The sequence below is a fragment of the Indicator indicator genome, chromosome 15 (genome assembly GCF_027791375.1).
Source record: "Indicator indicator isolate 239-I01 chromosome 15, UM_Iind_1.1, whole genome shotgun sequence".
Taxonomy (NCBI): Eukaryota; Metazoa; Chordata; class Aves; order Piciformes; family Indicatoridae; genus Indicator; species Indicator indicator.
Window position 1 is genome coordinate 10967773 of NC_072024.1, and position 11568 is coordinate 10979340.

Genomic DNA, 11568 nt, shown 5'->3' on the forward strand with positions numbered 1-11568 from the left:
AGGGAGGGAACACGGAGACGCTGAGGAGCGGCTGCGGTGGCAGCGGCCCGCGGCGGCGGGATTCCGCACAGCCAACCCCCCGCGTCCCGCCAAGCTTGGTACGCGCTTGTCAGCCCTTCCATATTAGGGAAGGGAGATGGAGAGCGGGCCGAACCAATGAACGGCGGGTGCCAGGGGCGGCTGGGCCAATAGGAGGAGAGCGGGGCGGGGCGCCCTCCGCCTATAGGGGCCGGAAGGGGCGAACGGCCTAGGCCCGGCCCGGGCCCACGGCGTGCCCGACTTCTACATACCCACCTCCTCCCAGCTCCCTACCCTGCGGCCGCGCCGCTCTTCGGGCCTTCCCGGTGACCCTCTCCCCCACTTCCAGCTCCCCTCAGAGCTCCGGTGCCTCCCCCCTGCCTTGTTCCCCTCAGGTCCTCGGAGATTCCTCGCCCCGCCCCGGGTTCCCTTCAGCATCCCCATGTCCCCCAGCTCCCCGTAGCCTGCTGCTCTGCTCCCTTTTCTCTCAGCTTCCCCTGGCCTCGGTTCCCCTATAGACCCCCGGTTTCCCCATAATACCCCACGCGCACTTCGGTTCCCCCATAGACCCCAGTTCCCGGTCCCCGCCGCCATGAGCGAGCTGAAGGACTGCCCGCTGCAGTTTCACGACTTCAAATCGGTGGACCACGTGAAGGTGTGTCCCCGTTACACAGCCGTGCTGGCCCGCTCCGAGGACGACGGCATCGGCATCGAGGAGCTGGACACACTGCAGCTGGAGCTGGAGACACTGCTCTCCTCTGCCAGCCGCCGCCTCCGTGTCCTGGAGGCCGAGACCCAGGTGCGGGGCCGCAGCTATGTGTTGGCTTTTCATATGGTGGTTCCCTGTCCCACTCCTTCCCGCCGAAGGGGCTGCCTCCTGTCTGTCTGCCCAGCTCTGGGTGCAGGACCCAGCGGGGCATTGCTCTCTTCCAGATCCTGACGGACTGGCAAGACAAGAAGGGTGATCGGCGGTTCCTGAAGCTGAGCAAGGAGCACGATGTGAGCACCTCTGTCAAACATGGGAAACCCAAGAAGCAGAAGCTAGAGGGCAAAGGGGGCCATGGGACTGGGCCCGGCCCTGGACGGCCCAAGTCCAAGAACCTGCAGCCCAAGATCCAGGAATATGAGTTCCAAGATGATCCCATTGATGTGCCCCGCATTCCCAAAAATGATGCTCCCAACAGGTGTGTGGCTGTTGGGGGGTGTTGGGGATCACCTGTCTCCCTCATTGCAGCACCAAGCACAAGGGAAGAGATACCCTGGCAGGGGTTGGGGAGGGGGTGGGAGATACCAGCTCCTGTGGGTTGTGTTTCCGTGCAGCTCTCCCACAGTTCATTTCCATCCTCACAGGTTCTGGGCATCAGTGGAGCCATATTGTGCTGATCTCACCAACGAGGAGGTCAGAGTCCTGGAGGAGCTGCTCAAGCCACCAGAGGATGAGGCTGAGCATTACAAGGTGAACAAATCCCAAGCCCACCAAGTACCTCCCTTGTATGTCGTCAACTCTCTCTCCCCTTCCCACCTCATGCCTCACAGGGATCATTCCTGCCTGGGGTGATGCTGTGGTGCTGGGTGGGAGGCAAGGGAGGGGGCTCTGGAAGTTGTATTGAGACCTGCTCTTGCAGATCCCGCCCCTGGGGAAGCATTATTCCCAGCGCTGGGCCCAGGAGGACCTGCTGGAGGAGCAGAAGGATGGAGCCCGGGCAGCAGCCGCTGCTGACAAAAAGAAAGGTGTCCTGGGGCCACTGACTGAGCTGGACACCAAAGGTGCCCCTGTCCCCTACCTCTCTGAACAAAGGGGCTATGAGCACCTGCACCCCAGCCCTGGTCCTGTTCCTCCAGAGTAGCAGCTTCCCTGCCTTGTTGCTCACTTCTATGTGTCTGGGGTTCTGTTCCCCATCCTGCTTTCTTATAGATGTTGATGCCCTGCTGAAGAAGTCAGAAGCCCAGCATGAGCAGCCAGAGGATGGCTGTCCCTTTGGGCCCCTAACGCAGCGTCTCCTGCAGGCCCTTGTCGAGGTGAAGCAGCTCCGTGGGGCTGTGCCATGGCCTGGCTCCGTGGGCAGTGCCACAGCCTGGCTTAGGGGAGCAGTGCCACCATGACCCAATGCAGTAACCCTTCTCTTGCACTCTCATGCTTAGGAGAACATCATCTCCCCTGTTGAGGACTCCCCTATCCCTGAGATTGCTGGCAAGGACTCGGGAGCTGATGGTGCTGGCACATCTCCCCGCAGCCAGAACAAACCCTTCAGGTGAGCAGCTGAGGTGGGCCCAGGGCTCGGTGCTGCTTGCACCAGTGGCCTCCCTGCCCTCGTGTTTGGCAGGGAGTAAAGGGCGTGCAGTAAGCAGTAGCTGCTTACCACCCTGGCAGTGTTCCTCACACCAAGTCATTGGAGGGGCGGATCAAGGAGGAGCTGGTGGCTCAGGGCTTGCTGGAGTCGGAGGACCGGCCAGCTGAGGACTCGGAGGACGAGGTGCTGGCTGAGCTTCGCAAGAGGCAGGCTGAGCTGAAGGCCCTCAGTGCACACAACCGTGCCAAGAAGCATGAACTGCTACGGTGAGAACAAGCAGGAATGCACACAGACAGGAGGCTGCCCCGTGGGGACTGACATGCTTGTGTATCCCCCCATCCTGTGTTCCCCCCCAGGCTGGCCAAAGAGGAGCTGCACCGGCAGGAGCTGCGGCAGCGTGTCCGCATGGCTGACAACGAGGTGATGGATGCCTTCCGCAAGATCATGGCTGCCCGGCAGAAGAAGCGCACGCCCACCAAGAAAGAGAAAGACCAGGCCTGGAAGACCCTAAAGGAGCGGGAGAGCATCCTTAAGCTGCTGGATGGTTAGCAGAGATCCCTGTCTCTGCTGTGGACAGTGGGGGGTGGTGGCTGTACCTCTATCACTCACAGGGTGCTGGTGGGGAATGGGGTGGAGGGTCCAGTCCTGGGTGACAGGTCTTGGCTGCTGTCTTTTCTCTGCAGAAGGCTGGGGACCCTGCAGAAGTGCAAGGGTCCCTCCTGGGAACGGCTTTCCCATTCTGTGGCCAGAGGCTTCTTTTCCTACTTCCCCTAGTTATTCTAGGAGAGTGACATCAGCCTGGCTGCTGCACAGGGGGTGGATTTGGTGGCTGCTGCTGTGCAGCTCCCACGATCCCCTGCCCCTCCCCATGGCCCCAGGGCGCAATCCCAGCTCTCACAGTGTGGGGAGGGAGGGAGGGGAAAAAGGGAGGCAGGGCTTGGAGCGGGGAACACAGCAGTGGGGTCGTGGGCAATAAAGACAGAGTGCAAACAACGGTGTGGTTTGCCTGGGGACGCTGTGGGGGTGGGGTGGGTGTTTATGTGGGGGTCCTGCTACTGCTGAGCCCAGGCTGGGGTAGAGGGTGAGCTGCATGGATCCTTTGTGGGGAGGGGCAGGGCTGGGTGTGCCCTGCTTGTGTCCCCCAAGGCAGCTACTCCTGCCTACCCGAGGGACCTACTTGTGCCCTCGCAGCTTCCACTCGTGTCCCCAAGACACCCACTCGTGTCTACCCAAGGATGCCATTAGCACCCCCGGGGGCCCCAGTTGTGGCTCACAGACCCTTATGCCCCTCCCCTCTCACTGCTCCCCGCATGTCCTCTTCCCCTACCTCGCGTGTTCCTGCGGTCACGCGTGTTTCCTGCCCCCCGCCCCGTCCCCAACCTATTTCTCATTGGCCGCTGCTCGGCGTGGCCCCGCCCCTCCCCATGACGTCAAGGCCGCCTGGCGCGCCGGGAGGAGTCGCCGCTGCTCCGCGCGGGGCCGGGGCCGCAGCCGGTAAGGGCGGGGCAGGGCGGGGCGGGGGTAACCCACGCGTGGAGCCCCTCCCAGGGCTGCCCAGCCCTGTACATACGCGTGTTCCTTTGCCCGTCCCGTTGCCCACTCGCCCCGCACTCGCCCATACGGGCGCGAGGTGGGTGGGCAACGGGAGGGGCCCTACAGCGTGTTTCCCCTCGTCCCCTCTCGTGTCACAGGTGGGAGTGGGTGCTCCCCCACCCACCCCGAGGCACCATGCCACTGGGGCAGGATGGACCCAGCTGGAAGAAGAGGACCGAGGACATTCGTCGCATCTACGACTTCCGAGAGGTCCTGGGCACGTGAGTTCCAGAGTTTGGGGGGGGGGCGGTGAGGGGGGTTGGTACATGACACGGGTGACAATCCACTCGTGGTGGCCGATGGTGGGTCCACTCTGGCTGACAGAGAGATGCCCAATGCTCCATAAAGCTCCTAGGCAGGATTATCAGGTTAATTACAGCAGGACTTAGGGCCCGGTGGATGCCAGCACGCTGCCTGCCACCTGCCCCACCTGGGCGCCCATGATGGCTCAGCTGGGCACCAGTGGCCCTGTTGATCCTGGGTGCCACTGGGCTGCTGATACTCACCCATGCCTAGTACAATTTAACCCTGGTTGCTGACAGTGTCATGGCCTCATCCTGCTTGATAAGGGGATGGTGCAGCTACACCAGGGGATGCTGGGCACACTCTATCCCTGGCAGGGCCCATGTCTGTCTGGCCTGCTTGTTTCTTTCCTATAAATAGCTGGACTTTCTGCCCGTTGCCATGGCAACAGTGGCATGCCAGTGTTGGCTCGGGCTGCTGGTCCCTCCTGCCTGCTTACCCCTTATCTTTCCTGATCCCCAAGGGGGGCCTTCTCTGAGGTGGTCCTGGCAGAGGAGAAAGCAACACGGAAATTGGTGGCCATCAAATGCATTGCCAAGGCGGCGCTGGAGGGGAAGGAGACCAGCATTGAGAACGAGATCGCTGTCCTACACAAGTAGGGGCTGTCCCAGCACCTTGGATGGGGATGAGGGGAGTGTCCTGCTCTGTGCCCTTCTCTCCAGCACCACTTTGCCCTCCCAGCATTGCTGGGTGTTATTAGCAGCCCCCAAAACAGCCAGCAGCATGTGATGCTCCAAGGGGCTGAGTCTGGCTGTGCCCTGTCTGATGGGGACTGGGGGCCAGGAGCGCTCCTTATTCCCTGTGCTTCCTCCCTGCAGAATCAAGCACCCCAACATTGTGGCCTTGGATGACATTTACGAGAGCAGCACCCACCTCTACCTCATCATGCAGCTGTTAGTGATGCTGGGGGTTGGGGGGGGAATCTAGAAGGGTCTGGGGATCTTGGGAGCGGCCATGCTGAACGGTGCTGCCCATCCATGCAGGGTGTCAGGGGGGGAGCTCTTTGACCGCATCGTGGAGAAAGGCTTTTACACCGAGCGGGATGCCAGCACCCTGATCCGGCAGATCCTCGATGCTGTCAAGTACCTGCATGACATGGGGATCGTCCACCGTGACCTGAAGGTGAGCAGTAGGACACACAGAGACACCAGCAACCTCCTGTTGCTGTGATGGGGAGGGCACACCCCATATCGCCCTTCCCTGACCCTGTGCTCCTCGCAGCCCGAGAACCTGCTCTATTACAGCCTGGACGAGGACTCCAAGATCATGATCAGTGACTTTGGGTTGTCAAAGATTGAGGGCTGTGGCAGCGTCATGTCCACAGCCTGCGGCACCCCTGGCTACGTGGGTGAGCATCTGCCATGGGCTACCATGGGCCTGGGTGCTGGATTGGGGTCCTCTTCTTGCACTGGATTCCCCTCTCACACCTGCTGTTGGCCCCCAGCCCCAGAAGTGCTGGCACAGAAGCCCTACAGCAAGGCAGTGGATTGCTGGTCCATTGGGGTCATCGCCTACATCCTGTATGTACCTTCCTCTCCCAGCCCCCTCTCCTCCACAGGGTCTGGCCCCTGGGGCTGCCTAGGGCCAGCATCCCCCTCCCTGCCAACCTCCAGGCTCTGTGGTTACCCCCCTTTCTATGACGAGAACGATGCCAAGCTCTTTGAGCAGATCCTGCGGGCTGAGTATGAGTTTGACTCACCCTACTGGGATGACATCTCGGACTCAGGTGAGCTGGGACCACTGAGGTGGTTGGAATGCTGGTGCAGTATCACAGTAGCTGTGGGGCAGTGGGTGGGTGGAAGTGCTCACGGCATGTCTGCACCCTGTCCCAGCCAAGGACTTCATCCAGCACCTGATGGAGAAGGACCCCAGCAAGCGCTTCACCTGTGAGCAAGCCCTGCAGCATCCCTGGTAAGGGGGGTTCTTGCTCTTGCTCACCTCCTGGCAGTTGTGGGGTAAGGGAGGCCCTGCTGACCCCTCTCTTGCCCCAGGATTGCTGGGGACACGGCTCTGGACAAGAACATCCACCAATCAGTGAGTGAGCAGATCAAAAAGAACTTTGCAAAGAGCAAATGGAAGGTGAGAATGGGGTGCTGGGAGACTGTGGGGTGCCAGAGATGTCAGGGTGGTGCAGGGGGGCCTCCCTGGGCACCTTGTGCCAGGTGAGGGACTCTGTCGGGTTGGCAGCAAGCCTTCAATGCCACGGCGGTGGTGAGACACATGCGGAAGCTGCAGCTGGGAACCAGCCAGGAGGGCCCTGGGCAGACAACTCCCACCAGCCCCTGTGAGAGGCTGGTGGGGGGCACCAGCAACGGTAAGCCCTGACCCCACCTCTCCCCATCTCCTACCTTCTGGGGCTGCTGTCAGGCTCTCATCTGGCTTCTCCCCCCAGGGTCGGACTGCAGACGCTCCCCCACAAGTAGAGTGCAGCGCCTCTCACCAGACTGAGCACAGCCCCACATGGCCACAGCTTGGGAGTGCTGGGGAAGGGGCCAGGGGTCCCAGCCCTGCTGTGGGCACAGCATGGGGTGCAGCCCGGTGCAGCCCCTGCACTGCTGGAGCAGAGGGGATGGTGCAGGGGCTCCCTGCCCTGCACTTCCCGGGCATGTATGACTGTCCCCCACCAGCAGAGCTCTACACTGGGACAAGGGCAGCCCCCAGGAACCCTCACCCAGCTCAGGGTTATGGCCTGGGCTTCCTTCCTGCCCTCCATGCCTGCCCTGGCACAGCACTGACCCACACCCACCTCTCCACAGCATGTTCAAGGAGAATTTTCCAAATAGATATTTCTATTTTATTGCTTGTAATAAAGGCAAGAGGCCAACGCTGCTGGGCTCGACTCTGCCCTGGGGCCAGCTGGACACAGTCCTGGCCTCCTCAGTGTAACTGCCCAGGGCAGCATCTCCCTCAAACACAGAGTGAGCAAGGAACAGGAAGCTGCCCACACCTTTGTGCTTCCCAGACTTGGAGCAGGTACAGCAATTCCCAGTCAGAAGGGCTCTGGCTCTCCTGAAATGTCCTTAGCGGGTCCCATCCCCATGGCTGTCCTGGCCTTGTTTTCCCCAATCCCGGCTGCTGGCTAGCTCCTGATCCTTGCGGAGGTCGGCACAAAAGAGGACCTGGCACAGGAAGAGATGATCGGGTTGGCACATCCAGACTGGATAGCTAGAGCTGGGCCCCAAGGTGTCCAGGAGAGGAGTACTCACTGCCTGTGCCCAGCCAGCACGGGGGCCCCACAGCCCCCGAAAGAAGTCACCTATAGAGAGAGGATAAGCAGAAGGACTGGGGGCACTAGCACCTTCCGGTGGGGGGTGCAGGGTCCCATGCCAGGGCCTAGCCCTACCCTCACCAATCTCCTGGTGGGCCCGGGGGGTCAAGCTCCTGCCACCCAGCACAGCACCATAGTGCTGCCGTGCGATGCGCCAAACATGGGTGTCCACCGGCACCGCCTCCGCCTTGTCCAGAGCCATCAGGCAGACACAGTCAGCAACCTGCCACGAGGCAGCACTGTCAGGCCCTGCTGCTGGTTCCCACTCCCCCTATCCACCTCGACCCAGCACCCACTTTTGCACCCACACCCGGCAGGGTACACAGCACCCTCCTGGCCTCAGCATAGGGCACAGCACGCAGCGCACGCAGCCCCTCAGCACCGAGTCCCTCGGCTACAGCTCGTGCAGTCCTGCTGACGAACTTGGCCCGGTAGCCAAAGCCAAGTGCCCGCAGCCGTTTCTCAGTGTCGGCACCTGCAGGGAGACAGCAAGGGCACATGGGTGGGCACAAGCAAGCCCATGGTGAGCTGGCAGTGACAGGGGGAGGGCAGACCTGTGAGTGCTGAGAGGGAGGGGAAGGCATGGACTGCCCGGTCATCAAGGTAGCAGAGGTGGCGGCCAAAGGCCTGGCAGAAGCGTTCGATCATAGCAGTGATGCGGGGAATGTGGTTGTTGGAGGTACAGATGAAGGAGAGGAGGCACTCGATGGGATCCTGCCGCAGCACTCGCACGCCTGCCAGCAGGATGCAGTGAGGCTCATGCCTGACAGGTGCCATGGCATGACCCCGTGGCCCAGTGGCACCTCACCTGGGAAGTCTTTGGCCACCTTGCAGAAAAGGGGGTCGGCCGCACCCCAGGCGCGGTACAGGGCCGGCAGCCCCACGTCCAGCTGGAAGTAGTCGCGGAGGATCTGCTCCATCTCGGCAGCATTCAGCATTGCTGCCTCGCCAGGATGCCCCTTCTCCTCCTTGCCGTACACCGTGTACCAGAGGCGGTCCCGGTCCTGCCTCAACGTCCAGACGTGCTCCCCAAGCACACCCGTCCAGGCCCCCGGGCTGCTCTCCCACCACCTACCGCACGTGGGGACGTCAGGGCTTGGCTTGATCCCGCCAGGCTGGGCTGGAGGGGGGGACCTGGCGCCCTGTGCTGGCTCACCGGAATGTCTGCCCGGACGACAGCACTAGGTCCAGCCGCAGCTCGGCCGGCGGGCAAGGTAGGGAGCGCCACAACGATGGGCAGGCCGAAGGCGTTTCCCGCAGCTTCATGGTGGCGGGGGGAGCGGCTGGGCCGGCTGCTTCCCCCTGCCCCGTGGATGCGGTGGGCTCACGTACTGCCTGCACCCCTGCCCCGGCTACCCGAGCCTACCGCCAACCCAAAGTTCACCTCTGCCTCCAGAGCTGTGCTACAAGCCCTTACGCCTACCTGCACCCGGGCTGCCTATGGCCACCCCACAGTTCCCCTGATCCGCAGCCCCAGCCTGGGCTCCCAGCCCCTCCTCAACCCAGCCAGTCCTTTATCCGGGCCCGACCCCGCACGGCCGCCCCGCCGCTGCCCACCATAGAGTCTCCCCGAGCAGGCAGAGCGCCCTGCAGGCACGGCACCCTCCCGCCGCCGCTCTGCCCAACTTCCGCCTGCAGCCCGCCCGGCGCCGGAAGCGCGTCCGAGCCCCGCTCCCGCTCCCCGCCCACGGCTCCGCAGCGGAGGTCTATTTCCTAAGAATCAATAGATTTTTTTTTTCTTCCTTCAAAATAAATACAAACAACGTCCGAGCGCGGGGCCGGCAGAGCCGGCCTGGGGGCAGCACGGGGGGCCGCCAGGACACCATCCCGGGGAGCCGCGGGCGGGGGAGCGGGCACGAGGAGTGCGAGAGCGAAGCGGGGACGACGGAGGCCGCCCCCCTTCCCGGCCCCCTCTGTGTCCCCCGGTGGGTGCAGACCAGCTGCACGGGGGTTCCCCAACCCCGTTTGCCCTGAGATACGGCGGGGAATGGAGGTGGCGGCGAGCGGTGAGCAGGGGAGCAGCCGGTGGCAGGGGCAGGGCCGGGGGTCCGGGACTCAGTCACTCTCGCTGGAGTCGCTGCTCTGTTCGCCCTGCACTTTGTTGCGGTGCTGCATGGCACGGTGGTAGGCGATCTGCACCGACTTGCGGATGTTGGACTTGCGTCCCTCCAGCATCTTCTCCTTGTCCAGGTCCTGGTTCACTCCCAACGGCACCAGCTTCGTCCGCGGCAGCCACTGCCTGCGGGAAGCAGGGGGCCGCCTCGTTTGAGGGTGACAATCGTCTCCCAGACACCCTCCCACCCAAAGCCCCTGCAGGGTGCCCCGGCCTTACCAAGTGCGCTTGTTGTCGAAGAAGAGGACAAGGTAGAGGTGCTCACGTGCTTCCTGAGTCATCTGCTCCCCCAGCTTCAGCACCTCCAGGGGGGGCACGGGGATAGGAACACCGTGGTGGAACATGCCTTCCCGCGGCATCTTGGGATCAATGATCTGCCCGGAGAGCAGGGGAGGGATGAGAGGGAAATGGGGACACCAAGCACTGCTCTCTGGGATTTCAGAGACCCCAACAGCAGGCAGGAGTGTGCAGCCAGAGTGGGACACAGATTTTGAAGGCCTCAAGAGCAGGTGGGAGCATGCAGGTACAGCAGGGGACATGGATGTTGAGGCCCTGACAGCGGGTGACAGTACTCACCAGTGCTGGGTAGGAGGGGTATCCCCGGCACTTAGCCCACACCAGGTCCAGGGCATCCAGGGAGGAATCCTCATCCTCAGACAGCCACCCTGCACCACGCCCCATGCCCTTGCGCACCACTGTGCCAGAGTAGAGGGAAGTCAGCTGTGTTCCCTGCCATGCAGCTGCATCACCACAGGGCTGCTGTACTTACTCCCATGCCCCACGCCTCGGCCTGTGCCCACGGAGTAGGACTCATTCTCTGTCCCTGAGGTGTCCTCACTGCTGTCCTCTGGAAAGTTCACTCGGGAGAAGGAGGGTTTCCCTCTGCCCTGCTTTGAGGGCGTTGTGCTGTGGGGAGAGGGAGCAAAGCTAGCAGCAAGAGCCAAGTAAAGCTTTTGAGAGGGGGACACACCAGGGCTTGTGAGCTCCAACTGCCAGACTCAGCACCAAGAAAAGTTTGGTAGAGGTACCAAGAAGAATGGTGGGATGGTGCTTCTGTTGGGGCAATGGCTAGACTCTCAACCAGTTTTACCTAGAAGGACCCAGAAGACAGGCACAGATCTGAACTAGAGGCATAGGCAAGAACCTGCTGGGAGGTCCAGTGTAGAGCAGCAGCTGTGCTAGGAGGAAGTTCCCTGGTTCACTCCCCCTCTGAGCCCTTTGCTGCACACTCCACCTTGGGGTTTTACATTAAAAGCACAAAACCTGATGTTTTCTGGGGCTTATCCAATAGCAGCTGGGGTGGGTACCAGAGTACCACCAAAGAGGCTCTTTTAGAGCCATCTGCTGCCACCCTGGGCAGCAACAGCACAGTCAGAGCTTTGCTGGGGCCAGTACCTGGTACGGTCTGAGGCGGCACTGCTGCTGCTGCTGCTGCTGGACTCCGAGTCAGAACTGCTCCGGGGAAGGTTGCAGTCATTCCGGTACACCAGGAAGCTCTTCTTCACCGGCTGGTTACCGCTGCTGAAACCGTTAGCTGGCAGGTCTGCAAAACAGCCCACCAGGAGAGCGTTATTACCATGCAGGACCACAGCAAGTGCTGCTGGCAGGACTGCAGCCACCCAGCTGCACAAGGGCAGCTGCTGCACCCACCCATGGGAGCATCTTCATTGGACTTATCACTGTCACTGTCTGAGCTGGAGCTGGGGCGTGGGCTTCGCCCTCGCTTCCGCTGCCGCTGGGAGGACCCCATGATTGGGAGCTGGGGGGGGCCGATGGGGCCGTTCCCGTGCCCTGGAGTGATCTGGCTGTCACGATTCTTTGGGGGGCGTCCTGGACGTTTTGGAGGGCCTGCAGTTTTAGGGTTCTTCTTGGAGAAGAGTACTGAGGTCCTCCTGCCAACTTCATGTGCTGGTGTGGAAGAAGAATTAGGACCCAGACCTGCAAGAGGGAGAAGCTGTCAGCTGCAGACTGTGGGACTACAC

The 11568-nt window shown here is 62.0% G+C and overlaps 4 protein-coding genes across 8 annotated transcripts in view; 2 read left to right on the plus strand and 2 right to left on the minus strand.

The window, feature by feature from the left end:
* The first annotated feature begins 610 nt into the window (after window positions 1-610).
* Window positions 611-2885, plus strand: TADA3 (transcriptional adaptor 3). The gene is made up of 8 exons (XM_054387387.1): window positions 611-817; window positions 952-1202; window positions 1369-1474; window positions 1644-1785; window positions 1934-2037; window positions 2161-2270; window positions 2390-2575; window positions 2666-2885. The coding sequence occupies exons 1-8, from the start codon at window positions 611-613 to the stop codon at window positions 2856-2858; spliced, it is 1299 nt and encodes a 432-aa protein (XP_054243362.1). The 3' UTR covers window positions 2859-2885.
* Window positions 2886-4037: 1152 nt separating this feature from the next.
* On the plus strand, window positions 4038-6733 carry CAMK1 (calcium/calmodulin dependent protein kinase I). Its single transcript, XM_054387623.1, has 11 exons — window positions 4038-4123; window positions 4669-4800; window positions 5024-5098; window positions 5189-5327; window positions 5427-5553; window positions 5650-5725; window positions 5819-5931; window positions 6038-6116; window positions 6197-6284; window positions 6393-6519; window positions 6598-6733. Exons 1-11 carry the CDS (start codon window positions 4038-4040, stop codon window positions 6651-6653), a joined length of 1098 nt encoding a protein of 365 aa, XP_054243598.1. The 3' UTR covers window positions 6654-6733.
* A 324-nt stretch (window positions 6734-7057) lies between these two features.
* OGG1 (8-oxoguanine DNA glycosylase) lies at window positions 7058-8739 on the minus strand. The gene is made up of 7 exons (XM_054387624.1): window positions 8630-8739; window positions 8282-8544; window positions 8028-8207; window positions 7770-7948; window positions 7555-7696; window positions 7412-7461; window positions 7058-7324 (listed from the first exon to the last, which is right to left on the minus strand). The coding sequence occupies exons 1-7, from the start codon at window positions 8737-8739 to the stop codon at window positions 7226-7228; spliced, it is 1023 nt and encodes a 340-aa protein (XP_054243599.1). The 3' UTR covers window positions 7058-7225.
* Window positions 8740-9528: 789 nt separating this feature from the next.
* Window positions 9529-11568, minus strand: part of BRPF1 (bromodomain and PHD finger containing 1) — a 12245-nt gene continuing 10205 nt past the window's right edge. For 4 of the 5 annotated variants that reach the window (XM_054387297.1, XM_054387294.1, XM_054387296.1 and 1 more), the window contains exons 8-13: window positions 11237-11524; window positions 10982-11129; window positions 10356-10492; window positions 10163-10281; window positions 9806-9960; window positions 9529-9712 (exon numbers count right to left, since the gene is read on the minus strand). In XM_054387297.1, coding sequence (XP_054243272.1) covers window positions 9529-9712; window positions 9806-9960; window positions 10163-10281; window positions 10356-10492; window positions 10982-11129; window positions 11237-11524 — 1031 coding nt within the window. The remainder of the gene's footprint in view (window positions 9713-9805; window positions 9961-10162; window positions 10282-10355; window positions 10493-10981; window positions 11130-11236; window positions 11525-11568) is intronic. The other variant, XM_054387298.1, reaches the window with a different exon arrangement.

Coding starts and splice junctions, on each gene's coding strand:
- TADA3 (XM_054387387.1), top strand. CDS start 611: ATGAGCGAGCTGAAGGACTGCCCGCTGCAGTTTCACGACTTCAAATCG. Junction 1,786..1,933: donor GACTGAGCTGGACACCAAAG/GTGCCCCTGTCC, acceptor GCTTTCTTATAG/ATGTTGATGCCCTGCTGAAG. Junction 2,576..2,665: donor AAGAAGCATGAACTGCTACG/GTGAGAACAAGC, acceptor GTTCCCCCCCAG/GCTGGCCAAAGAGGAGCTGC.
- CAMK1 (XM_054387623.1), top strand. CDS start 4,038: ATGCCACTGGGGCAGGATGGACCCAGCTGGAAGAAGAGGACCGAGGAC. Junction 5,099..5,188: donor CTCTACCTCATCATGCAGCT/GTTAGTGATGCT, acceptor CCATCCATGCAG/GGTGTCAGGGGGGGAGCTCT. Junction 5,932..6,037: donor GGATGACATCTCGGACTCAG/GTGAGCTGGGAC, acceptor ACCCTGTCCCAG/CCAAGGACTTCATCCAGCAC.
- OGG1 (XM_054387624.1), bottom strand. CDS start 8,739: ATGAAGCTGCGGGAAACGCCTTCGGCCTGCCCATCGTTGTGGCGCTCC. Junction 7,462..7,554: donor CCGGGCCCACCAGGAGATTG/GTGAGGGTAGGG, acceptor CTCTCTCTATAG/GTGACTTCTTTCGGGGGCTG. Junction 7,325..7,411: donor GTGCTGGCTGGGCACAGGCA/GTGAGTACTCCT, acceptor TTCCTGTGCCAG/GTCCTCTTTTGTGCCGACCT.